The sequence below is a fragment of the Lemur catta genome, chromosome 10 (genome assembly GCF_020740605.2).
Source record: "Lemur catta isolate mLemCat1 chromosome 10, mLemCat1.pri, whole genome shotgun sequence".
Classification (NCBI taxonomy): Eukaryota; Metazoa; Chordata; class Mammalia; order Primates; family Lemuridae; genus Lemur; species Lemur catta.
In genome coordinates this window covers 66,179,274-66,205,785 of record NC_059137.1, presented here as the reverse complement: position 1 = coordinate 66,205,785, position 26,512 = coordinate 66,179,274, and the positions used below count along the sequence as shown (strand labels likewise).

The 26,512-nt window shown below is 44.5% G+C and overlaps 2 protein-coding genes across 2 annotated transcripts; one reads left to right on the top strand and one right to left on the bottom strand.

Moving 5' to 3' along the window:
• Nucleotides 1-315: 315 nt before the first annotated feature.
• LOC123645697 (predicted GPI-anchored protein 58) lies at nucleotides 316-1,619 on the bottom strand. The gene is made up of 2 exons (XM_045562135.1): nucleotides 1,212-1,619; nucleotides 316-926 (listed from the first exon to the last, which is right to left on the bottom strand). Exons 1-2 carry the CDS (start codon nucleotides 1,617-1,619, stop codon nucleotides 663-665), a joined length of 672 nt encoding a protein of 223 aa, XP_045418091.1. The 3' UTR covers nucleotides 316-662.
• KLF9 (Kruppel like factor 9) lies at nucleotides 1,598-26,431 on the top strand. The gene is made up of 2 exons (XM_045563650.1): nucleotides 1,598-2,122; nucleotides 23,000-26,431. The coding sequence occupies exons 1-2, from the start codon at nucleotides 1,618-1,620 to the stop codon at nucleotides 23,227-23,229; spliced, it is 735 nt and encodes a 244-aa protein (XP_045419606.1). The 5' UTR covers nucleotides 1,598-1,617; the 3' UTR covers nucleotides 23,230-26,431.
• Nucleotides 26,432-26,512: the final 81 nt, after the last annotated feature.

The following is a 26,512-nucleotide window of genomic DNA, read 5'->3' as shown; positions in this document are numbered from 1 at the left end:
ATGAACAGTTTTTGTTTCCATTTAACTGAAGGTGGGTTAAAACAGCTTCAAAACAAAACTAAAATAAGTTACTGAGGCTAAATTGCACCAGGGAAGTAGAGAAATTAAAAGGTACGACGAGAACAAAGATGGGGTGCTTCAACTTAAGAATAGGGGACAGTACAAAGACTGTGCTTTAAAACCAGAACTTTCGTTAGCTCTGCATTTTTAAGATGAATTGGTCATAGTTAATGTACTGGATGGAAGAATTTTTAAACATCTGCTCCCAAAGTGTGCTGCATCCAAAAACAACACCAACAGCAAAACGAATTGATGCTTTCTCATCTGTGTTTATTTTTGGACAACTTGTCCTGACATATTGAGTTTTTTAAAAAAAAATTATAAATTCACACTGCATTTATTCATCACCCCTGTCCTCCCATCCGTATCTCACTTTTACTACCAGCGACACAAAATACAAAGATGTGTCCAGTTTCACTACACAGCCCTGCGTTTACAAGTGTCGAGAGCTTGCTTTCGGAACGCCCTTCTGATTGGCCGAGCCGATGCCAGTGACATCAACCAACTTACTTTTGATTGGAAGGCTGGTTGCTGGGACTGTAGCGTTTGCAGGAAGTCACTTAACTGTTTGCGAGCTGGAAAACCGAAGCCGAAGTTTTTTGTCATAGGAACGAGCACAACTGACTAGGGAAGATGCGTCCCACCGCTCCTCGAGCTGGGACGTGAGGCGGGGGGCCCGGACCGGCTACGGGACCGGGAGGCGCTCCCAAAGCGGAGCGGCTGCCCCTGCCCTGCCTCCCGGCTGTTACCCTTTTAACTGTCGGCGTTCGAGGCTGTAGGGGTAGCACGAGGCAGCGAGACAGAACAGTCGGATTGGCCGCACGCCTCAGTTCTAGACGCACCTCTCCACGGCAGGGCCGTTCTGACTGGCAGGGGGAGAAAGTAAACAGAGTTGAATCACCCTCCCCACTGGCCAATTGGAGGGGGTTTGGTTTGTGACGTGATGGGATTCTGCGAAATTGTTACTGAGCGAGAGAATGCCGGAACGGCGCGGCCCGGCAGGAGCTGGGGCTCAGAAGCCGTCCGTGGACTCGGGGAAAAGTGTCTCCTAGACCCGGCGCTCGGCGCGGCCCTTGCCACCCACGTCGGGGTGGTTGGGTGAACGTCCTAGGGCTTTGGCTCGACGGAGAGCGGCGGCGGAGGGCGTGTACCTCTCCTGCAGTTGCCTCTCCCAGCGCCTCGGGGGCGTTTTCAGTCGAATAAACTTGCGACCGCCACGTGTGGCATCTTTCCAAGGGAGCCGGCTCGGAGGGGCCGGCGCGCCCGTCGGGGGATCGCGGCCGGCGCGGGGCAGGGGCGGCGGCGAGAGGCGGCGGCGCGGCGGAGCCGGGGCCGTGGATGCTGCGTGCGGAGGCGCTGCCGGTTACGTAAAGATGAGGGGCTGAGGTCGCCTCGGCGCTCCCGCGAGTAGGAAGCGCCCCGCGCCCCCGCCCCCTTGGCCGCCGCGCCGTGCCGCGCCGCGCCGCGCTCGTCGTCCGAGGCCGGGGCAGGGCCAGCCGAACCGCCGGAGCCACCGCCAAGTTTGGCCGCGCCGCCGGGGCTGCTGTCGCCCGCACCATGTCCGCGGCCGCCTACATGGACTTCGTGGCTGCCCAGTGTCTGGTTTCCATCTCGAACCGCGCTGCGGTGCCGGAGCATGGGGGCGCTCCGGACGCCGAGCGGCTGCGACTACCTGAGCGCGAGGTGACCAAGGAGCACGGTGACCCGGGGGACACCTGGAAGGATTACTGCACGCTGGTCACCATCGCCAAGAGCTTGTTGGACCTGAACAAGTACCGACCCATCCAGACCCCCTCGGTGTGCAGCGACAGTCTGGAGAGTCCGGATGAGGATATGGGATCCGACAGCGACGTGACCACCGAATCTGGGTCGAGTCCTTCCCACAGCCCGGAGGAGAGACAGGATCCTGGCAGCGCGCCCAGCCCGCTTTCCCTCCTCCACCCTGGAGTGGCTGCGAAGGGGAAACACGCCTCCGAAAAGAGGCACAAGTGCCCCTACAGTGGCTGTGGGAAAGTCTATGGAAAATCCTCCCATCTTAAAGCCCATTACAGAGTGCATACAGGTTAGCGGCGTCGCCCTCTCCCCCGGAGCTCTGGGGTTAGTTAACCTTTGGCCGGGCAGCGTTCCTGGGCGTTAGGGACGCCGCGCTCGGCCGACAGGGTGCAAACATTTTGGATGGGATGCGGTTTAACTCTTTAAATAATTTAACTCTGCAGAAGCGGAAAGCTCACTCTCCTTAATGGTCCCCAGACCCGCGGAGAGCCTTAAACTGGCGAGCAGAGCGAGCGCTGTGCGAGGCTTCGCGGGGAGTGGTGCCCGCCCCGCCCCTGTGCCGCCCCGCCCCCGGGACTCCCGCACCCGGCGGCGGTGGGGCCACCGCACCTGGGAAGACGCTGCCAGGGGGAGTCGGATGGCGTATCTTTTATTTAATTCCCTTGTCGGGTTGCAGAGAAGTGGCTGAAACCTAGGGGGGAAGCGGCGCACTTTACTTCGAGCCTTTTAGGGATGACTAAGGACTCATTTAGCTGGATGTCTGCTACTTTTCAGGGCTTGCCAAGGTGGTTTTAAATTTGGCCAAGAGTCCCCTGAGAGGTTTAAAATAACACTGCTTCAGGCAGCAGGGGAGTTTGAGTAAGTAATGGTGGGCTAACTTCACGTCTGGTTAGCCTTCCCAAAGAGCGAGATTTCAGAGCTGATTTTTTTTTTCTTGCCATGTGACTTAAGTCGCACCCTCCACCCCTGAATCAGGCGATTAGCTGGGAGGTGTGGTCCTTGCCCGAGGTCAAGGCTCAGTAATGAATGTTGGGCGGTTCTGGAGGGCTAGGGGAAGAGTCCCTCCCAGGGAGGGCTAGAGGCAGGGTTGGACTAATGAATGTGGCTAGAAAGGCATCTATCTTACAAAATGGGCTTTGGAGACTTCCAGGGACCCTGGTCAGCCAATTCTGTCGATTCTGTTTAATATGCACAGAAAAAGTTGGAAAGCATTCACATTTGGACATGCTGTCTAATCATCTTTAGAAAGGTTCTACAAATGCGATTCTGATAAGGTAGCTTGAGGCTCGGTCCTCTCAGATAAGCCTTTTCTCTCTGTCTTATGACACCATGTTTAAGAGGGTGTTGCTGGAATTAGTTGGAAAAGTATTGTAGTTTTTTGGTGTAATAGCTTGATACTTTTATGATGAGGCCCTGGGCTGATGGTTTTAAAATGATACTTGGTTGGGAGTTTTTTGTTTTGTTTTGCTTTGCTTTTTAAGAGAAAGGCCACGTAACTGCCTCTCCTATATTATTTCCTTTGGAAACTGGTGCTTGTGGAGGTGGCTGCTGGCACTGGAATGAAACGATTTCCTCTGTATTAATGCAAAATCAGGTTCTGTTTGGAGTCCTCATCTAGGTTGCCACAAAACAGCACATTTTAAAGTTTGTGTCTGTAAGGTTGTTGAAAGGCGTGTGCCTGCATTGGAGGATGTGACCTTTATCGGGGCTCTGGGGGTGAAGTAGGGGTATATTAACTGGAGGGTGTTACTCACCAACAGCTGTTGGGCGGGCCTGGCTGTGTCAGCCATGTTCCCGGAGTTCAGTTGTTCTCATCGACACCCACTGCCACCTTGAGCAAAGGCATTTTCTCCTTCAGGGAGCTGCCCGGTTGTGCAGCTGGGGAGGCCTGCAGTGCCTCTGTGAGCCACCTGAGTCTGGACTGAGGAACAGGATTTCCAGCATTCTGGGCCATTCGGCTGAGTGCTTTTCTCAGGCATTTATAGAAATGGCTGCTTATGTGTGCGTGCATGCGTGCTGCTCTTTAATTCTCCATAAGGCAAGTCATTCGGCTCAGCTGTTTCAGGAGAACCTTTTGCACAGTCTAGAGTGGAAGACGAAGTGAGATGTTCATCCAGTTTTAAATACTGCAGTCTTTTGAAACTAGTGATATGGTGATTGCAGGTGTCTATGTTTTGGGGGTCTCTGCAATCCTAGTGCATGGCTGAATAAAAACCTCAGCCTCTGTTAATACTGTCAGAAGCATACTCCTGCCAGAGAAGGTAGGTGTTAAAGAGACTCTAAATAAGAGACTTGTCAGAGGTCTCATGTGTTTGGAAATTTCAAATATAGCTTCAAGTTAGATTCACTTGGAAGTGGGGGAAGGAGCTTCCTGATTTTCTTTCTGCTGATGTTAAATCCAGAAGGTAGACAGAGGTGGCATTTGGAGTGTCTGCATTCTGTGAAGATTTTAAGAGCTAAAATCGCTGCCACACCCCCTTGCTCACTGCAGCTCAACATTCCCTCAAATCCCTCCTGCGTGCTCACTTCCTAATAGAGCCTCATACAGCTGCCACTTGGATAGACTATCTTCTAAACCAGCTTTAGAAGTTGAATCAGTTAAACAAATTTACATTGAATTCAACGCAGCTACTTCTGTGGAGTCCTAAGAGGAGAAACACAGTTGAGGCCCACTGAGCTTGGTTCTGATTTGCCCCACTGTTTTCTAGTTTGAGATTGCAAGCAAGTTACTTTAATTCAGAGTTTGCAATGTGGCTGAATTTGCTTTGCAGATTTGTTTGGCTTGGCCAACACAGGATTTATAAAAATTTAATTAGTTACCAACATCTAAAAATCAGACAGTTTCGGCATGAATCCAGATTTCTGGCTTCTCTGGAAAAATCAAAAGATCTGGCAATACTGGGCCTAAATTCCTGCCTAGCAACAATTGGCTTGAACCAATCATTCATTACGTGGAGAAGTACCCCTTATTGTAATCACTTACGTGGTCTCTGTTAGCATTTATGTTTTCAACCTCTACTTTGTTTGAGCCTCAGTTTCTTAATCCATAAGATAGGGATACTATCCTCAACTCAGATTCTTATGCAAAGATAACATATATATAGCACCTAATAGGGTTCCACATACAGTATGCCCTTGAGAAATAGTAGATCCTATAGTTTGTGTGTAATATATACGGTGTCCTTAAAATCAGGAAACTGAGGATGAACTTATTTTTAAGCAGTATGTTAGTTTTTGTTTTCTAATGATATGTTCAATTTTTTTTTTCTTAAGCTTCAGACCTGATATCATTTCAGGTAATGTACCTCTAAAAGAGTTTAAGCTGTAGATCCATGGTTAATCCTAAGAAAAAAAAAATACAACAAATATATTCTTTTCCCTGTTTCCAGACTTTTTGCACACTTCGTGTATTTATTGTGCTGCTTCAGATTAAACCTGCTGCTTCAATTAAACCTATTAGAGTACTTCACATGAAAATATATCGGGCATATTATTTGAAAATGTAATTAACATTTAAGGAGTTTATCTTGGCCAGGCATGGTGGCTCATGCCTGTAATCCCAGCACTTTGGGAGGCCAAGGTGGGAGGATGGCTTGAGGCCAGGAGTTTGAGACCAGCCTGGGCAACATAGTGAGACCTCATCTCTGCAAACAATTTTTTTTTTTTTTAATTAGCCAGGCATGGTGGTACGTGCCTGTGGTTCCAGCTACTTGGGAGGCTGAGGCAGGAAGATTTCTTGAGGCCAGAAGTTTGAGGCTGCAGTGAGCTATGATCATACCACTACACTCCAACCTAGGCAGCAGAGCAAGACCCTGTCTCAAAAATATATATATAAAAGTTTATCCTATGTCTCCTGACTTTGTGGACACCCTGCACATATAGTATAGGCAGATTACAGGTGGGGGATAACAGGAATATATCCTTTGTGAAGGAAATAACTACGTCCTAATTCTAGCTCAGAATTGGTTCTGATCATCAGAACAGGCTGATACGGAGTCATGCTGGGTTGATGTCCAGATGATAGAAACCTTCTGCCCTGTTTCCATGCCAGGTACCATCTTACTCTCTTTTTGGAGGGGCCTAAGTCAGCTGTCCTCAAGTAGTGACAATGGGTTGAGCTTGATGACACAGGATATAGGATTCTGAAAATCAGAAAGCCCCCAAATCCCAACTATCACACCCCAGTTCTGTGGAAAAAATTTTAAAAACCAACAGGCTTTTTTTTACAGAACAAAAGGAAGTTTATGTCAAATTCAGAGCTACCAACCCCCCCGCCCCCAAGTGGCTGCTTCTGTTTCTCCTTGTCCTCTTTGAACATTTCCTTGGGATACTTAGCATATCTGATGGAAGGTGTACTCCAATATGGGAAATAGGTTTTTTGGCTTCTCTAGGAATGCCCATCACTGGCCAACTCTAACTCAAGGAAGGAAATTTTGCTTATACAGGTGCCAGGTTGCCCTGTGCCTCGTGCACTCTTCTCCTTTAATTACTGCAAAAGGCTTTGGAGTCAACTATTTGGTTAAAAAGAGTCTAGTGTCATCAGAGGTGTGAAAGAGACTCATTACCTGGGAGGCAGGGCTTCAGGGACAGACCAAGGCCTTTGGCTGCAGGCCCTAGACTAAGGGGCCTTAGCTCTCTGGGCAGCCCATTAGGTAACCCCTGCCCAGTCCTTGCCACTTTCTCTTCTCTTCATGAGTGGAATGGAAGCCCTGTGCCTTGATCCATAAGGACACATTTGCTCTGCCCATTCTTTCCAGAGGCCTCCTGAAAGTGATATGGAATGGTATTTCATAACCTGGCATGCTTCATCAAAGATCTATTCAGAGCTTGCACAGGTAACTTTTTCTACCTTATTCTCATTATATCTCCCCTAAGGAGACTTTAGACATTTTTTAAATAATTGTCCTCCCACGGCATTTTAATACCACAGATGCATTGTAGAGCTGTTATGGACTATGCCCCGTTAGAAGGCCACAAACCATTTTAATAGCTAAGACTTTTTTCACCCACTAAAGAGCCAATTTTTGCCCCCTTGGGGTGGTATCACTCGCCCTGCCCCACCCCATGTGAGAATGTCTAGAAAGGGTCTCACGTATCCTGTTAGGGAAAGATGATAATCTACATTCTAGAAGAGAGCTAAGGGCCACATGCATGTAGTTTCTGGCTATAGAGGATGGGTTTCTAAGGGCTGCAAGAATTTCCTATAGGTTTTGCTTCTGGGTTTCAAACCAGAGGCTAAAACGTCCTTTGAACCCAGGGAGAGATGGCCCAGACAGCTCCCCAGCCCCAGCTCACTGCTGAAATCTCACCCTGGGGATAGAGGCTGTCAGGACCCTGTGGTTTTTATTCCCAGGGTAGGAAGGACCAGGTGCTGTTCTTCCCTCATTTCCTGCTTGTCCTTCGTCATCCTCCATCTATCTGCCCTAGCAAAGACAGAGTGGGCTTGCCTCAGAGAAGCTGCTGCTGTTGGCAGGGTTACTGTTTCACAACAGAAAATACAAGTGGAGTCAAATTACAGAGTGCACACATTGTTTCCCTTGATTTTCCTCTCAAATCTTCTGTGGGTGGTGAGAGGAGAGAGGGGAGGGGTGTGAGTGGGGCCCCGGGTGGGGAGGGAGGTACCAGAGTAAATCTAGTGCTGTTTGGATGGTGACACCCTGTTACCTTCAGACACAAAGATGTAACCTGGGAGAAAAATGAATTCTTAGATTCTAAACATACGGGTCAGATTTACATTCCTGTCTCCATTGTTGACGCTTATCCCAAGTACTAGTCATTCTGCAACATCTGTGGGAAATTCCCAAATTGAACTTCCCAGAGAGAAACATCATATGACATATTGGGAAAGTGGCTGACAATGGTTTTCCTTAATACGTTCATTGAGAAGAAAAGTGGGTGGATGATTTCCCAGTCTTCACTCTTTCAGAAGCCCCTAAAACAATCTGACATGCTGTGGTTGGGGCCTTGATGGATTTAATTTCTGAATGCTTTATGATCATTAGCATTCTTGATTTTTTAGAAAAAAAAATCCAGTTTTGTCGTGTTTGCTAGTCTTGACTTCCAAATCTTTTGGGTTTTTTTTTTTTTTTCTTTTCTTTTTCCTCTCTCTCTCCCTTTGGCTGTTCTCAGGCTTGGAGAAAAAGCTTGCATGCCTCCTACTGCTAGAATCCTCCCCCACATCCGACCCTCCCACCTTTCCCAATGTTTCTCCAGCAAGCCCAGCGCCCACTGAAGAGCGTAAATTAGTGCCTAGTAATTGGTACAAAGGCACTCCGTTTCTATGCAACACACGCAAAAAGGAGGGGCAAAAGGAAGAAGAAAAAACACCCCACAGATGGTTCAAAAGGGAAAGAAATGAGATCCTCTTTCAGTGGTCTTTGAGCAATCCTGGCGCTCTCTCCGCCCCACTTTTTGTTGGAAGTTAGTCACAGGCCTAGGCCTAACTCAGAGCACTTGATGGCAGCAGTTGTTAGTAGAACTTGGAGGTTGGAAGTGACCTTGAGAGGTCATCACATCCATCATTTTGTCTGTAAAGATGCATATGCCCACCCTTCCAGAGAAATGGGGATTGTTCCATTTAAACATTTTGGGGGACTTGGAGGGTTTGGAAGCAATCACCAGGGTTCAAAAGCTGCCTCTCTGCCTTGACTTAGCATGTGACTCTGAGCATACTGTTTAATCTCCCAGAGCCTCAGTTTCCTCAGCAGCCCATGAGAGTACCCGGTAGTCTGAATGGTTTTTCAGCAGGAAATGTTAAAGCCCCTACCTTGAAGCTTGGCTCTGTGTGTGCTCAGGGGTTTTGCCCTTCATTTTGAATTCTTTCTAGTTCTTTCATTTGGATTCCTTCCCCTCCTGCTCTCCTAAGGATGTCAGTCTGTGGTTAACTTTTTTTTTTTTACCTTGGTTTAAAGAAATGCTTCGTGGAATTAACCAAGCGAAAGGGCAGAGGTGGAGTTGGCCATTGTAGCCTCTGCCCTTTTTATGGGAGCTGCTGGGAGCTGCGTGCACTCTGAACAGCCCAAGGCAGAGCTGCTGGGAGATTTCCTACTCCTCCCTTCCTGGAATCCTCCTGAAACTTTAATACCTTTTTGGTGCATTAAGGCCAAGAGTAAACATTTGTCTTATCCCAGCCTCAAGCAGTCCCCTCAGCAAATAATAGGACTAACATTATTATTCATAAGGGTGCGATTCCCACCGAGGGAGTGAGATGCAATTTTTCCCTACATGGGACATTCCAAGGCATTCATTTCCATTTGTGTCTAACGCCTGTTTATGATGCCGTGCCTGCAGCCTTCCCTGTTGATCTCAGTTTATCGTGGTAGAGTTGGCTTTGGAATCCTGAGAATTGGGAATCTGGATCTGAGCTCTAAAGGTTCTAAAGCTACGAGAACCAGTCAGCTCACCACGTAAGCCCAGAGCCCCTGGGCCCTTGAATTTATTTATTTTTTTACGTGAAATTGAGAATGATCGCAAATTTGAACAGTAGAAAGGAATCCATCCCTGACTGGCTAGATTGAGCCTTTTTATTTATTTTTTTTTAAGTGAGGACATTTATTTAAATAGATTAAAATAAAGAGACTGGAGCTTAAGCCATACAAAATTAATGACAAGGATTTGAAATGCAGGCAGCAGTGTTTTGTATTCAGTGGAGTTTGAACAGTTTTCCAAGCTGAGCCTTCATCATTGCCGAAGGGAGTGTCTCCCGAAGACCTGACTTGAACCAAAGTGGGAACCAGTCTGGTAGACAATGGACAAAAACACAAAATCCCACTTGGAAGTTATGGACATTTTAGAACTGGAAGGAATCTTATAGGCCATCCTGGCTCAAAGACATAGAGGAGGAAGAAAAGCTTTCACCATCTTTCTCTTCCAGGGAGCCAGCTTTGATAAGACAATCAGAAAAGAAGAGTAAGGCCTAGCCCACTTATTATTGACCCTGTGACGAGGAGACCGGTCCACTCTAAGAAACTTGAATGTGAGGGGCCTCTAGAATAGACCTTTACCTTCAATACAGAGTCAGACAGGAGAGCAGTCAGAGCACAAGCTTTCGGATCCCTCAGACATGGCTTTGAATCCTCCCTCCACCACTCTAATTATGAAAACTCAGGTGGTACATACCTCTGAGCCTCAGTTTTCTCATCTGTAAAATGGAGCTCAGTCATTATATATTCATGAAGTTATGAGGCTCAATTCAGATGAGGTATTTAAAACATTTAGCATAATGTCCCCATATACTGAGTATTATTATAGTTAAAAATAATTTTTATGTGTGGCCTAGAAGCCCTTGAGATTCCTAGAATTTTTGTTTGGAATTCCAGATTAATCCAGTAGTGTCTCATTCGTTTAAATTATTTATTGAGTGACTGTTACATGCAAAAAGCTGTGCTAAATGCTGACAGCAGGCACTATGGCTTTTGTGAATAATAGTAATAATAAGGATAACAGCAAACATTATATGCCAGGTTCCAGGTTAAATGGTTTACATACATTCTCACATTTAAACTCACAGCAATCCTATGAGCTAGAAAGGTACTGTTATCCTTCTTTAATAGGAGCAATCAGAATTGGAATTAGTTAACCTATCCAAGGTTACCCTGGAATTTTCCTAATATGGTTCTAGGTACCTGGCGTTGTGCGTGAATGGTTGTTGACCCAGACCCCTGGGGTTTCTGCCAGTGAGAAGAGACCTTGTGTTTCACATAGCTCTCTTGGATTTGGCCACAAAGCCACCGGTGTTTAGCTGTCTACTCTTGTGTTGTTCTAACTCTAGCTTGTGGTTGGTTTTTGTGAACCTTGGTGAGTAGTGTTGGCAGAAATCTTGGACTCTGCCCACACGTACCCTGTATTTTCCAGAGTTATCCCAAAGCTGTTTCCTTCCAATTGAAAAAGAACCAGTTGGGGAACCATAGCTTTCTATATTAGTCAGGACTCTTGGTTGCAAGCAACAGAATCCAAACTTGGACAGGCTTAATAAAAAATAGCACTTTATTGGTTCAAGTTGCAAACACACCCAGGGGTAGCTCCAGTTTGGATTATGTCTGGATGCTGGTACTCAGTGTCTGCCTCTCTGTGGCTCAGCTTTGCTGTCTTTTGTTTTGGCCTCATTCGTGGGTGGGCTCTCTGAATAGTAGTGAGGTAGCTGCTAGTGATTCCAGGCTCACATCCTGCCCCTTCAAGCCCCATGGAAAGACACTTTCCCATTCCTGATGATTCCAGCAAAAGTCTCAGGCATTAAGCTCCATGACTGAGCTCCAATTGTGTGCCCATCCTTGAAACGAATCACTGTGGCATGACTGGGTCACATCCAACCTCTGGGTCTGGGGGCATGGGGTCACCCGTCTGGAATTACGTAGACTCAGAGTGGGGAAGGGGTGGTTGCCAAAAGGAGATTCAGGGTGTGCTATTTATTACCCAAAAGGGAATAAATTCCAGAGAGGCAAAACCAACACCTATTCACTCTTTCGGCCCATTTAGAACTACAGACAGGATATTCCAAAGAGCAGAATTTGACAAAATGAGGGACAAAACAGTATGACGATATTTTTTTCTCCATATATTCCTCCCCCTTGACAGGAAAGGGCTCTGAACTGTCTCTGAAGTTCAACCTAAAAGACAGGCCAATGTGAATATACAGAAGGAGCTTTGCAGAAAACAGATTATTTCAGCGTGTATTACATGTGCTCAGGCACATACCCACAGGCCCTTCTGAACTGATGATCTAGAAGCCTTACACGGAACAGGTGTAACAGCAACAGTGTGATCTTCAAAGCCATCCACTTGGTCTTAATTCCATTCTGTCCATTTTAATGCCCAGAGAAATGAATCATGTTTACATGAACATTTATTACCCTGTGTGCTAATAGATAAAGGACTAGTCTATACAGAGATGAGCTTTTGTATAGCAGTTCACATTGAGATTCAGAAGTCTATTCAGTGTGCACAATGCCCAGCAAAAACACTATAATAAATCATAAGAGACAAAAAGCAGAGCTTAAAAATAACTTACAAAAACACATAAAAGTGACTTAAATCCTCATGCCACCATAATTCTACAGAAGTTTTGTACCATTGCTGTTTTAATGCTCATCCAGTGAAAATTCTCTCACTGAGCCAGGGGTTCCCAGCATGAAAGAGCCTGAGCTGTCTCCCCTGACCAGAGGCATTTCTTCTGGAAGTGCTGCTTGCTCCCAAATTTCGAAACACTGCCCAGGAATATCTGCCCAAGGAGGGGGCTGCATTCCTCCTCTGAGATCTCAGGGGGAGTCGAGTGGGACTGTTTTGTGAAGGTTGGACAGCTCTGACCTGCAGTTCTTTGTAGTCTTTGGTGACAAATAACCTATGTGAGGTAGTGGCTTGCTCCACCCCAGGAGTAGAGGGGTTAAAGCTTGAGAAACTGTTTGGTGGTGGCTCATGTGACATGTGTGAGTAGGATTTATGGTCGTCACAAGCCTTACTCTGGTACCAGCAGTGTGCTGAGGTTGATCCCAGACGGAAAGTGCTAGAAACACTTGCTGGAGTAGCACTGCCAGTCGCTACAAGTTCTTATGAGTGCCACGACCTAGCTGGCAGGTAGAGTAGGTGTTTACTAGTCAGGCAGCAGTCTCTCCATTTCTGCTGTTGGGGGAACGTGTTATCTTGGCAATTTAGGGTCTCCGTCACTAGTGTATTACATTTTATTCTCTTTTGGGTAAATGTTCGCAAAATCAGGGTTTTTGCTCTGAGTTGGGGTCCTTTGCCTTTTGTTCTCCTGGGAGTGATCTGTTGTTTGGGGCCCAAGGGGCTCACCTATTGTTTTGGCATCACCATCCGTGTTGCCTGCGTCCTTTGACCTTGGGGTGTCACACACTTGCTTGTGTTGCTGTCCTCACATGCTGATGTCCTCTGCTGAAGAGGGCTTCTGCGAGTGGCCCTAGGTGTTAGGTCCTCACACTGTGACTCAGTCTTCCAGTGGCATTCTAACAGCATGGTTTGGGGCTCAGGAATACACAGTCCTTTTCCCCACCCTGCATTTGGAGGGGTGCAGGCACTGAGACCCCGTCAGCCATAGCTACCCCACCCCCAGGTGCCGTGGCATGTGTGGAGACAGCCTAGCAGGGGTTACACAGGCTCTTGTCATGCCATGGGGAAGCCCGGCAGCAGAGACTACCCCTGGGGACTTCCTAAGCCTGTCTCTGTAAGGAGAGTAAAGAGCTCTTGGCACTTCTTAGAGGCCTCTGCGTCTGTCCTGTAAACACAGCCCCTCTAAAATCTCTTTTTCTACCCCTCATTTGTGGGTGGGAGGCTCTGACAAATCAAAAGAGTTTCAGTTTAAGGACTTGCATTTTGTAAATACTATTTTGAAAATTAAAGCTTAGTAGCAACTTACTGGTCCTAAAAAACTGTGTCAGACTTCCCTGAGGCAATGCATCCGGAAGGAAGGGCCTGGGAGTCAGAGAATTAGAAACACACACCGGGACAGGTACTCTCGACTTTTAGTTCAGGCCTGGGCAATTTGAAAACCAGATTTGATCTGATTACACACTGCTGTGCAGGGTGTCCTTGGGCAAGTCTTCTGCCCTCTTCAGTTGGCTTCATCTGAAACATGACAGATTTGAATTCAATAGTCATAAAAATCATCAAAAATGCAAAAATTCAAAGAGTCTGTGTTCTCAGGATAGCTTTGCCATTAAGCCTTTATTTCCTATTCAATGTTTAGTGCCCAGTAGACATTTATTTTTATTTATCTTTCCTGCAAATAACTGGACCAGCGGGAGCATCGCTAACCTGGGAATGAACCAAGCCGGGCCCGGGCCTGTTCTCGCAGGGACTAGTTGTGTGGCTGTGGGAGGTCACTTCACCGCCATGGGCCCTTAGAGGATTGCCAAGATCTCATCCAAATCTAAATTATGTAACTCTGACTTAAATGTGGTCTTTTATCAAACTATACCGTGAGGCAGACTTGCATTGTGTTAAAAATGTATATTTAGAGTCCAGATTTTGCCAGTTTCTGAGATGGGGGCCATATAACCGAGGCATCGAGACATAGCTCGTGCTGAGTTGAGAATCGAAGGAGTTAAGAATCTGTCGTCCGCCGCCTTTTGTTTGAGGTCTGCTGGGACCGCATGAGCCATCTCACAGATGAGCTGAGACTGGGGATGTGCAAGCAAAATTCAGATGGAGGCTTGCATCTTGGACTCCGACGGGCCTAAATGAGGAAGTGCTGTGTACGGATGTTACAGACACACACCCACTTCCCATTTTAGAACCTGAAGTATCGGACAAGCTGCTTTCTACAGATAAACACAGGGCCCAGGAAGTGCATTCTCACACCTAAGCTCTACCGTGTCTCTGCTGTATCAACAAATAACATATAAAAGGGATCCACATCATCAGAGGGAGTCAATGAGAGGTCAGGAGCAAATGGTAATATGATGGGATGGCATTTAAGCAGGATTATTCTTTCAAAGCCTATCAAGCATTTTTATTCATTTAAAACATCTACATGTGAAGCAATATTTCTGGCAAACAGGAGGCTTTTGGTTTCTTGATTTTTTTTTTTTGAGACGGAGTCTCGCTCTGTTGCCCAGGCTAGAGTGCCCTGGCGTCAGCCTAGCTCACAGCAACCTCAAACTCCTGGGCTCAGGCAATCCTCCTGCCTCAGCCTCCTGAGTAGCTGGGACTACAGGCATGCGCCACCATGCCCGGCTGTTTTTCTATATATTTTTAGTTGTCCAGCTAATTTTTTTCTATTTTTTAGTAGAGACTGGGTCTCGCTCTTGCTCAGGCTGGTCTCAAACTCCTGACCTCGAGCGATCCTCCTGCCTCGGCCTCCCATAGTGCTAGGATTACAGGCGTGAGCCAACGCGCCCAGCCTGGTTTCTTGATTTTTTAGTTCAATGTTACTTGAAATTAACAGGGAACTTTATGCAGGAAAATGTGGAATTCTCTGTACCCAGAGATGGCCAGCACACCTCTTCTGTCGTGTGTATTGGTGGTTCTGCATGCGAGGGCAATGGAAAATGGAAAAAAAGCAACCGTTCACATTTTGTACTTGCAAATCAACATTGCTTTCCAGTGGGGAGGGAGGCCGGATGGTCATGGAGTGGTTGAGGCCTGGGGTGTGGGCAGGTCTGTGTGGACACATCCCCCACCAGCCTGGTCTGTGAGGAATGCTCTAATGGTCTCTAATCTGTGCACCTCTTCACGATCTGACTCCTCACCTGCTTGCTCACAAGGACACCCTTGTCTGCTGTTCCTGTATGTGTAATTCCTCCTCTGAGGAAATGTACCTGTCTGGCCTTGTAGGAGCCACTTCCCTTTCACATAGGGAAAAAAGTAGGACAGGAGGAGGTAGGAGTGGAGTGAGACAACAGATGTAGCATGGTCAGAAAGTTTCTGACTTTCTAACAATGTGTTTGAGAAGCAAACAGAATGACTCTTCTCCTTTCTTTGGTCTTGGACACTTGGAGTGTCCCAGTAATTTCTCAATAGAAAATAAATTACACCCCATCCACCAACCCCATCCCCATGGGATATATTCTTGATCAACCCATTTGTGGAACAATTTACATTCAAATCTATCATTGTTTTCAGTAAGACTTAAATATTGAAATAATTTTTTCTGAATTTTTCTCATTATAAAAAAAATTTATACTCCCTGTTTTAAAAAAATCAGAAGATACAGGGGAAAATTACAGGAAGGAGTGGAAGCTATACTTTTCCCCCAGTAAATAACCACTGTTCCTATTTTGTATATATTCCTCTAGGATTCTTTTCTCTCAATGTATATTCACACACCTATGCAGCAGATTATACACTGCTCTTTTCACTTTGCAATGGATAGCTAACATCTTTCCATTTCCTTGTGTAACAATCTGGTACCTTTTTAACAGGTGCATATTATTCCACTGTATGGCTACGCTACAATGTGTTACTTTTCAGTATGGATATGCTACATTAGCTCCTTATTGTTGGACATTTGAGCTGTTACCAACTTTTAGCTCTCTCAAACAATGCTAGTATCCTTGTATAGTTTCATGTCCCCATCTAATTATTACCAGATTAGTTATTACCAAAAATAATTTCCAGAAGAATATTGCCAGATGGCCCTGGATCAATTAGAAGTCCCACCAGTGTGGCAGAGGGCCTGCTCCTTCATGCCTCCAGACTTTTGAACATTTTCACCAGCCTCACAATATCTTTTTGGTGTTTTTGTTGGCATGTTTTGATTACTTGTGAGATTGAATATATTTCCATATTTATTTCTTGGCCATTAGTCTTTCTTATTTTATAAATTGCTTTTATAAATTGGGCTTTTTTATCAATATTTGCAAGTCCTTTTAATAGTATAGATTTTAACCTTTTGTCTTATGCTGCAGTTTCTTTCATTAGTTTATTGTTTTGGTTCTTAAATTTTTTTACTTATATATATTTTTCCCATTCAGAAGTTTAACATTTTTATGTATTCAAAACTGTCCCTTCAAGTAGGATTTTTGTTTTTGGTTTCATGCTTAGAAAGTCTCACTCCATTTCAGGATTATAAAAATTTTCACCTATATTTTTTTATCTTTATGATTTTATTTTTTATATTTGCATTTATAGTCCATTTGGAATTTGAGTAAAAAGTGTAAGGTCAGGATCCAGATTTAATTTTTTTTACCTGATATCTATGCCAATTATCGAATCAAACATTTTTTTGCTTTATTGATTTGAAATTCTTCCTTTGCCATATACCAAATCCCTATAGATTCTTAGGTTTATTTTCAGACTCTACTCTGTTCCACTGGTTTGTCTTTTCCTGTACTGGTATTTCACTATCTTCATTATTACAGCTTTCATAATATATTTTAATAACTGGTATTGCAAGTGCTCACTTATTTGTTCTTTCACAGAATTTCCTTGGCAAGTTGAGCATGTTTATTCTTCCAAATGAGCTTTAGAAATAATTTTGTCAAGTTCAAGAAAAAGAAATTCTTCCGATGTGTGTTGATTTCATAGATGAGTTTGCACAGAATTGCCATATTCACACCATTGAGTTTTATAATCCAAGAGCATGAGACGTGTCTATTTATTTTCTTTTACAACAAGGTTTTATAGCTTTTTTCACGAAGGTCCTGAACTTTCATTGTTAGGTTTATCCCAACTGATTATGATCAGTATCTGAGAAAACCATTGCTCTTTTCATATATTTATATTTACGAATGCATTTTTAATTTATATTACATTTTTCAGTTATTTACCTTGGATTTTCCAAATAGAAAATTGTATCAACTGCAGATAATTTTTATTTCATAAACTTCTTCCCTCTCACCCTTTACTTCTTACTTTGTTATCTGATTGCACTCCCTAGCATTTCCTGAACAATGTTACATTGTAATGATGGGGGTGGGTGTCCATTTATGGTTTGGGCTTGACTTTAAGTAGGAATACTACCTTTATTTTACTATTGACCTTGCTGAGGAACGGTTTCAGATCTATATTTTTTATCCTGTTAAGGAATTGTTCTCCCATTTTCCTAAAAGCTTTTATTAGGAATGGATATTGAATTTTACCAAATTCTATTTTGCATCCATCAAATCAAATGTGTGTGTGTGTGGTAGCTCATTAAAATGGGGAGTATCGATATGATTTTTTTAATATGAAATTATCCTTTTATCTGTGGAATCCTAGTTGCTTTTCCACAGTCAAAAAAACTATTTTTCCTCCAGAAGAATCCTTGATGTTGTACTTCTGTAAGAAGCTATGATTCTTAAATGATACTTTCAGAGTTCTATTCTGAAAAGGAGGCCTAAATCCCTTAGATTTGTTTTTTACCAGATTGGTTTACTTTTGCTAGAAGCAATGGAAGCTTTTGATTTTGTATTTTTGACCTTCCTGCCTTGATTAAGGTTAGACCTTTTCAGGCCTTTCTCCAGACTGGGGAAAAGGAAGATGAGAAAAACCAGAAAGGAAGGAGGTGGTATTCAGAGGCTCGGCCTCCCTGGCCCCAGGTGGGACCTTGGTGGCTGCTCATCTGAGCTCAGGGGAGCCTACGGAGGGTTGTCCATACGCAGGGAGCAAGCCCTCCACTTGCCAGGAACCCTGGCCTCTGTCTTCTCTTAGGAGAACTCACCTCCATTCATTTTGGGACTTCACCAGGAAGAATAAGCTTCACTTTGCATCATCAGCTAATCACAGGCAGACAGGAAGCTCCCTCTCAAAAGCAGAGGGGGTCTTTTTGTGTGCGAGTACTTAGCTAGCAGGCCCCAGGCCACTGCTCTTGCACCCGCCTTAGGCCCCAGAGAATTCTGGAGGCCTCATCTGTCTCTGCAGAGAAAGTCCTTTACACATTTTGTGGAGTGTTCAGTAGCTCTTTTGATCAAGTTTATTTTATATCTGAACTGAGTCAGTCGGTGAGAGGTGCTTAGCTCATTGCTGAAAGGGGCGGGGAGTGGCCTATAAATAATGAGAGCTCCGAGAAGCTTGTGCTGTTAACAGCTCTGCTCCAGTAAAGCAAGTTTATTGTGTCACTGCCTCTGGGTGTGTTTTCCTGGGAAGGCTGGAAATGAAGCACTGGTACAAGTCTGTTGTTTTTTTCCCCCCAGAAGGATGGTAACTTGTTAATGCTAAAGACAGGTTTAAGGATTCTCTAATGATAGGTGCACTGTGGTGCAATTTGTTTGGTGTGAAGAAGGCTGACCACTCTCCTTTGGACCTCAGGACTGAGCTGAGAGGGCCTCACTCAGTCTCCCCCTGGTTGTGGGATGAAATGCCTGTCTTTTTCCTCCTCTGCAAATCATCACTGGTCCCATTCAACCTTAAATTCTGTTCCTTTCTACATGTGGTGTCCCCATTCCATAGGTTCTTAGGTGAAAAACGTATCATTTTCTAAATGTTACTTTATTAGGTGTCTGTTATTAACATGCAGGACTGTGTCCCACAGTAGGTGGTGTGCACACTCTCCATTGTGCTAAAGAGGTGCAGGCTTTTCCAAAGGGCCACAGATTGTAGGTCCCCAAGCAGAATCCAGCCTGCATACACACTGTTGGCCAGCCTGTGTTTTATATATAGTGTTGAATTTGAATGTCTCTAAGTGAGGGAAGCATGGATCCCACTGTGATCTGTGATCTAATACGCCTGTTTTTTTTTTTTTTTTTGTTTGCTTTTTTTTTTAAACATGTCTGGCTCTGGAAGACATTTGAATTTACAAACTCTAGTGTACACCAGGCAGAAGTTCAGATCGTCTGATTGAGATCAGGAATCAACCCACTTTTTGTAAAGGGCCACACAGTAAATATTTTCAGCTTTGCAGGCTGCGCGGTCTCTGTCGGCAGGTGCTCTCAAGGCTGCTGTATTCGTGGAAAAGCAGCCGCAGATGATACATAAACCAATGAGCATAGCTGTTTCCAATCAAACTTCATATGTGGATATGGAAATTGGAATTCATATTACTTTCTCCTGTCATGACATACTCTTTTGATTTTTTTTTTCAACCATTTGGTAAAAACCAAACATAAGAATGGTATAAACCATTCTTAGCTCATGGCAGGCCACATCTGGCCAGTGGGCCGTGGTTTGCTAACCCCCGATTTAGGTCTTTTACCAAAAAGTTCCTAATATTTTGCCAAAGGATCTCAGATAAATCAAAATGATCCTGGGGCGAGTACACTAGCAGCATGCTTCCAAGCAGATCCTTTTAAATGCTTAGAAACTGTAAGTTTGAATTGTACGAGTTCTATGAGTCCAACAAAGGCTGCGGCAGCTCTCGGTGGTCTCTGGGCTCTGTGGGTCTCCCTGTCCTCTCTCTGTGAAACACTTCAGGGAGGAGGACGCGAGGTCAGTGACTATAGCAGCTGGATTGGAAGTGGTGAGAACAATCACAACATGATCGTCAAGAGGAGCAGTCGAGAGTGTAGCTATAAGCTGGATTGAAAGTGAATTCCGCGGGAGTGGACTCTGGTTACACTTGAAATGTGAAATATATGTGAGTCTCAAGCATAAAACTTAACATTTCACCTGTTCCTACAGCTGATTGAAGTTTCATGAGATTTTCCATTGACTTTCAGTTCTGTAAAGCCATTTTCCTAGCACAGAGGGAGCAAGCACCTCATTTCTTTCCAGTCCCAGCCCACAGCAGAGTCATCTTCTGGTCCATTTTTCCCACAGTGGGCAAGATCCCTCCAACTCAGTGAACCCCCTCTTTTTGTGACTCACTTGAAAGGAACGAGTACACAAGCCAGCGAGTAGGCTAAACCGTATTACCACTCCTCTAAGAAAACCACTTCTGATGAGTTTTTGTCCTAACAGGCATCGAGGCTTTCTCTTTCATTGTTTTCCTTACCTCTAAGTCAAAGCATCGGAGAGAGGGCCCCAAAAAGAAGAGAGCAGAGAGTTTTTTTGGTTTGGTTTGGTTTGGTTTTGTTTTTGCAACTTATCAGTTGAGTTCTGACCCCTCATTATTATATTTTTTATATAATATGTTTAGAAGAACATTCCCCCCCATAGCCCCTTCATTGGAGTTAGAGTGGACATGGCTGCAGTTTAATTCTGGAATAGCCCAGAAGTCTTCTCCGGTAACCCAGTAACTTCTTAGCAGGTTTTGGTCAATATCAGTAACTTGGAGGATGAATAGACTCTGTGTGTTGGGGGGAGGATGGGAGGGGATGTATTTAACATTTGGGCATTTACCAAATGCATGCCAGCATGAGTAGGACAAAAGTCATACATGACATTATCCTTGTCTCAAGAAGCTAAGCCTTGTTGGGTTGTGATGAAGTGGGTAAAAATGCTGTTTATCCAATAGAATTGGCAAAAGTATAGTTTTCACCTTCTGTGTCTTTGTAGAGTTTTCGGGGAGGAAGCCCCTTTTTTTTCCTTTTTGGCCTCCCTCTAGGAGTATCTAAAAGCATCAGTAACCCCTATCTCTCATCCACCTCGGGTAGGGCCCAGCATTCATTGGCTTACTGTAATTTGCCTTTTTTTCTTTTTTAAAACAGTCTTGCTCTGTCACCCATGCTGGAATGCAGTGGCCCAGTCACAACTCACTGCAGCCTCAAACTCCTGGGCTCAAGCGATCCTCCCACCTTGGCCTCCCATGCCGGGCTTGCTGTTGCCTTTTGCTGCCATAGCTTTTAGACCCAGAGCTCAGTGAGAATTTTTACCTAGACCTGCACATAGAAAATCAGCTGCTACAGGTTTGCTTTGCCCACATTGGGTTTCCCCCAAGAACAATAGGTCGTACAAGGCATTATGACTATTGCCCTGCTTAGAGGACAGCAAATAAAACCTTTGTCATGTATTGATTATGGAGAAAGTGATAGAGTTGTTTGGCTTTGTTTTGTTTTATCATTTCTACATCTCTTCAGCACAGGTTAAGAGAAGCTGAGGGAAACAGAATGAGTAATGTTGGACGATTCAGATATGCTGTGCTGGACAGCTCCCAACCTCTGCAGTTTCCCTCTGGGTTCCCGGAAGGCCGGGACAAAAGTGAGAAAATATTCACTTCTCACACCTACCAAAGGAATGTCTGGAGAGTTCTGTGGAGACCAGGAGTCTGTGTGTCCTGTGTCTATGAAGCAGCTGCTTTCAGCTACGCTTGGAAAGATGTGAAGAATAGGCAGGCGGGCGGCTCTTGGGAGCCGGGTGGTGGCCGTGACTTACAAGAGGAGCAAGAAGGGTTCTCATCCCAAAAGCTCATGCGCTCTTCGGCTTGTGTGTCCTCCCCAACGTGGACACAGGCCCTCCCGCCACATCACTGTGGGGGCCAGAGGAGCAGCAGGAGGTTCTCTTTGCTGGCTTGATCACTTCTGGCAGGCAGGACTTAGCTGCATTTTAAGTGGGACGCAGAGACAACAGCGTGAATCCAAGGAAGGCAGTCAGAACGGGGAAGACATGGAAACTGTCAAGTCCTCATGGCCCACGGAGGCGGGACAGCCGAGTGGCCAAGAACACGGGCCTGGGGGTCGGGTAGACAGGTCCATTTGTGGCTCTGCTTTCCCATTCCAGTTGTGTGACCCTGGGAAAATAATCTAATCTTCCAGGCCTCTGTTTGCTCCTCTGTAAAATGGGGCGACCTTGTTGGGTATTTTGTGAACATCTAGTGAGGAGGGCACGGGAAACTCTTAGCTCTGCGTCTGCACTTACGTTATTATTTTATCATGTGAGTTCTTTTATGAGGAATATGGAAGAAACTGGAATTGTTTAGTCTGGAGAAGAGAGAATTAGAGAAAGACATGATAGCTGTCTGCAGATATTTAAAGGTTTATTATGTGACAGAGGGAACAAACTTATTTTTAGTGTTAATACAATATGACTTAAAATATGGCTTCTGCAGGAAGGCAGATTTCACATCAGTAAAGGAGTGTTTGTGCCTGAGATGCTCAAGAACAATCAGGCTGTCCTGTCAGGTGCGGGACTCCCTGTCTCTGGACTTTTTGCCGACAGCTGCTGGGTGACCCCAGCACTCAGGAGCTCAGGAGGAGACACCTGCTCCAGGTGGGAGGTTGGTTGGACCAGATGCTGGTTCCATCTCTGTGATGCCAGGAGTTTTAGCAAAGGGTTCAGCCTTCTGACCCCTGAGAGAATTCATGAAACCGGCATCTGTGTAGAACAAAACCAGAAAAAGTAATTTCCAAGGGATCCCTTGGGTACAAAATAGCAAGCTCATTTGCTTAGAGAAGATGATTGTTAGCAATCTCCTCATCGTGTTAGTTTGCTCGGGCTGCCATAGCAAAGCACCAGAGACCGGGTGGCTTAAACAACAGAAATGTGTGTGTCCTCACAGCCCTGGAGGCTGGAAGTCCAAGATGAAGGTGTGGGGAGGGGTGGTTCGTCCTGAGGACTCTCTCTCTGTCTCCTTGCCTCATAGATGGCCACTTTGTCACTGTGTCTCCACGTGATCTTTCCTAATCTTCACATGTCTGTGTCCTAATCTCCTCTTCTTATAAGGACACCAGTCACTGGATTAAGGGCCACCCTAATGACCTCATTTAACCTTAAAGGCCTTACCTCCGAATACAGTCATGTTCTAAGGTGCTGGGAGTTAGGGCTTCAACACATGCATTTTGGGGCAGGGGACACAATTCTGCCCATAATAGTCACATTCAAGGGATCCGTCCCTTGAGTCACAGGGATCGTTGACCTTGACCAGCCTTCAGAAATTTCTTTCGCCTTCCTGAAACGGTATCCTGTCTCCATTCCCTTCTCGTAGGTGAACGGCCCTTTCCCTGCACGTGGCCAGACTGCCTTAAAAAGTTCTCGCGCTCGGACGAGCTGACCCGCCACTACCGGACCCACACGGGGGAGAAGCAGTTCCGCTGCCCGCTCTGCGAGAAGCGCTTCATGAGGAGCGACCACCTCACAAAGCACGCCCGGCGGCACACCGAGTTCCACCCCAGTATGATCAAGCGATCGAAAAAGGCGCTGGCCAACCCTTTGTGAGGTGCTCCCCACGGCAGCCAGGGAGGGGTGGACCCCGCAAGGACAGAACCACTCCCAGGAACCAGATGGACACGTGGAAACCAAGCCCCAGAGGAGGCATGCTGTCAGCACAGGAAGTCACCGCTCTTTGGTCAATATCCTGATTTTCCTCTCCCTGCCTTGTTTTTAAAAAGCACATTGTAGCCTAAGATCAAAGTCCACACTTGGTCCCCTTTACAGAGGCAACTCTCTGATGAACCCGTCTCTGACTGTTGGAGGGAAGGCAAATGCTTTTGGGTTTTTTTTTTTTTTTCCTCCTTTTTTGTTTTTCAGGGGTGGGTGGTGGGTGTGGGGAGAGGGGACAGGCCAAGACTGGGTAGAATTTTAAAGATCCAACACTGGTGTACATATGTCTGACTGGGTGAGTTGACCTGTGGCCTCACGCAGTGATTCTAGGCCCTTTCTGCTTGCTGTCTCTCGGAATTGTTTTCCTACCTTTTAATGTAATGACGAGTGTGCTTCTGTTTGTTTAGCAAAACCACTCTCTTGACTCACGTTAACTTTTGAGATTAAAAAAAAAAAAAAACACGCCATAGCACAGCTGTCTTTATGCAAGCAAGAGCACATCTACTCCAGCATGATCTGTCATCTAAAGACTTAAAAACAAAAAAAAAAAAGTTACTTATAGTCAATGGGTAAGCAGAGTCTGAATTTATACTAATCAAGACAAACCTTTGAAGGTTACACTAAGTACAGAACTTTTAAACCTTGCTTTGTATGAATTGTCCTTGTTGAACATAAGCTGCACTTTTATTTTCTAATGCAGAGGATGAATAAGTTAAATACATGCTTTTGAGGATAGAAGCAGACACTCTGTCTGGCACCACATTATAATCTGCTTGTTTTACAATATCCACGTTTCCCTAAGACATCACGGCAGAGATGTGAGGGCAGAATCTACACAACAGTTGCTGAAGGAGAAGGAGGGTAGTGTTTTAAAATAATAATAATAAAAATAATAAAAGAACCAATGGAATTTTAACTCTATTAACTTTTCCAAATTTTCCTATCCTTTTAGTTAACATCATCGTATTGTACCATAATGCCACTAAGGGAGAGGACTTTTGACTCTGTTAGGTTTTATTTGAATGGGTGGATAACAGTAACTAAATCTGGAAACAGCTATTTTTGGGGGGAAAGGGTTTGTGGGTCTCCTCATGTTCCTACAAAACTCCCACAATCAAGTGCAAGAGTTATGTAGAAGGAAAGGGAGCTGAAATAGGAAAAGAAAAACAGACCCCTGCAAGTAGTGAGTGCCAAGGGAAAATACCACGGTAACTTCAGAGGGGACTCTGCAAAATGATCCCTTTTGGAGAACTCTGGAATACTATGAATGAAATCACATCACTGTACCTTTTACATCGATATCCTCACCACTATATATCTTGTATCTCGGTGTCTAATGGCTGAAACCACTACATCCATAATATGCCATTTATCTGAAAGCTTCATTTGGGCCTTTAAGTGGCCAGAAAACTGAACTGAGTTTTCATAGTTAAGAAAAAAAAAAAAAAAAAAAAAAAAAACCTCAAAACGAGGGGAGTCAGCAGTGATCATGGGGGAAATGTTTACATTTTTTTTTTCTTCAGAAGTAACGCTTTCTGATGATTTTATCTGATATTTAAAACAGGAAGCTCCGGTGCACTCTAGTTTATATAAGTGCTCTCCCACGTGTTGTGTAAACATAGGGTGCTTACCTGTATCACCTGACACGCGTTTCCAATTCAGAGCGAGCGTGGGCTCCTGCAGCGGGCGCGGGTCACGGCTGACTCCGACTTCCAATACGACAGCCATCACTAGCACGGTGTTTTTTTCGTTTAACCAACGTAGTTGTATTAATAGTTCTATAAAGAGAACTGCTTTTAACATTAGGGACTGGGAGCAGTCCACGGGATAAAAAGGAAAGTGTTTTCTCACGAGAAAACATGTCAGGAAAAATAAAGAACACTTTCTACCTCTGTTTCAGATTTTTGAAACGCTTATTTTAAACCAAATTTTAATTTCTGTGTCCAAAATAAGTTTTAAGGACATCTGTTCTTCCATACGAAATAGGTTAGGCTGCCTGTTTCTTCCTGAGCTCATGGAATGGTTCTGCTTGTGATACTCTGCACGCTGCCTTTTAGTGAGTGAGGAGTTTGGGTTGCCTAGCAACTTTCTAACTTGGAAAAACTCATCCTTCCCTCGCAGAAAGAAACGAAGGAAAACAAAGCAAAGTCAGTCAAGACAATCTTTGTAGTTTCAGGAGTAAATCTATATGTGGCTTTCGTTGAGCACTTAGATGGATATAAATGCAGCAACTTGTTTAAGAAAAAAAGATGCACAATTTACTTCCCAAAAAAGTTGCTACTTGCCTTTTCAAGTTGTTGACAAACACACATTTGATATTCTCTTATATGTTATAGCAATGTAACGTATAAACTCAAGGCTTTTTATTCTTTGTGATAAATCCTGTTTTAAAATGTCACAAAACAGGAACCAGCATTCTAATTAGATTTACTCTATCAAGATATGGTTCAACTAGGACTACTAGAGTTCATTGAACACTAAAACTATGAAACAATTACTTTTTATATTAAAAAGACCATGGATTTAACTTATGAAAATCCAAATGCAGGATAGTAATTTTTGTTTACTTTTTTAACCAAACTGAATTTTTGAAAGACTATTGCAGGTGTTTAAAAAGAAAGAAAAGTTGTTTTATCTAATATTGTAAGTAGTTGTCATATTTTGGAAAATTTAATAGTTTTAGAGTTAAGATATCTCCTCTCCTTGGTTAGGGAAGAAGAAAGCCCTTCACCATTGTGGAATGATGCCCTGGCTTTAAGGTCTAGCTCTACATCATGCTTCTTTTGAGAATTCTATTTGGTAGTTATAATTACAGAAACCGATTAGTTTGTCAGTTTGCAGATAGATTTAGCACAGTACTCATCACTCTGGATAGATTGAGATGTTCTTTCACAACAGATGAATGATCTGTAACACTGTAAGATACTGATCTTTACAACTGTTTAATCAGTTTTATTTTTGTACAGTATTAGTGACCTAAGTTATTTTGCTGTCCCGTTTTTGTAAATCAAATGAAATTATAAAAGAGGATTCTGACAGTAGGTATTTTGTACATATGTATATATATTGTCCAAATAAAAATAATAAATGATAAAGATTGAGTTGTTCCAGCTATCATGTGTTATAAAAGGGGCATATTTCACCATAATGAAAGTTACTTCTTTAACCTGTGCTCATG

What these genes read in the sequence shown, in the direction of transcription:
- KLF9 (XM_045563650.1), top strand. Translation starts at nt 1,618, where the DNA reads ATGTCCGCGGCCGCCTACATGGACTTCGTGGCTGCCCAGTGTCTGGTT. An exon ending in CCATTACAGAGTGCATACAG is followed by an intron (nt 2,123 to 22,999) that starts GTTAGCGGCGTC and finishes CCCTTCTCGTAG; the next exon opens with GTGAACGGCCCTTTCCCTGC.
- LOC123645697 (XM_045562135.1), bottom strand. Translation starts at nt 1,619, where the DNA reads ATGGTGCGGGCGACAGCAGCCCCGGCGGCGCGGCCAAACTTGGCGGTG. An exon ending in GAGAGGCAACTGCAGGAGAG is followed by an intron (nt 927 to 1,211) that starts GTACACGCCCTC and finishes TCCCCCTGCCAG; the next exon opens with TCAGAACGGCCCTGCCGTGG.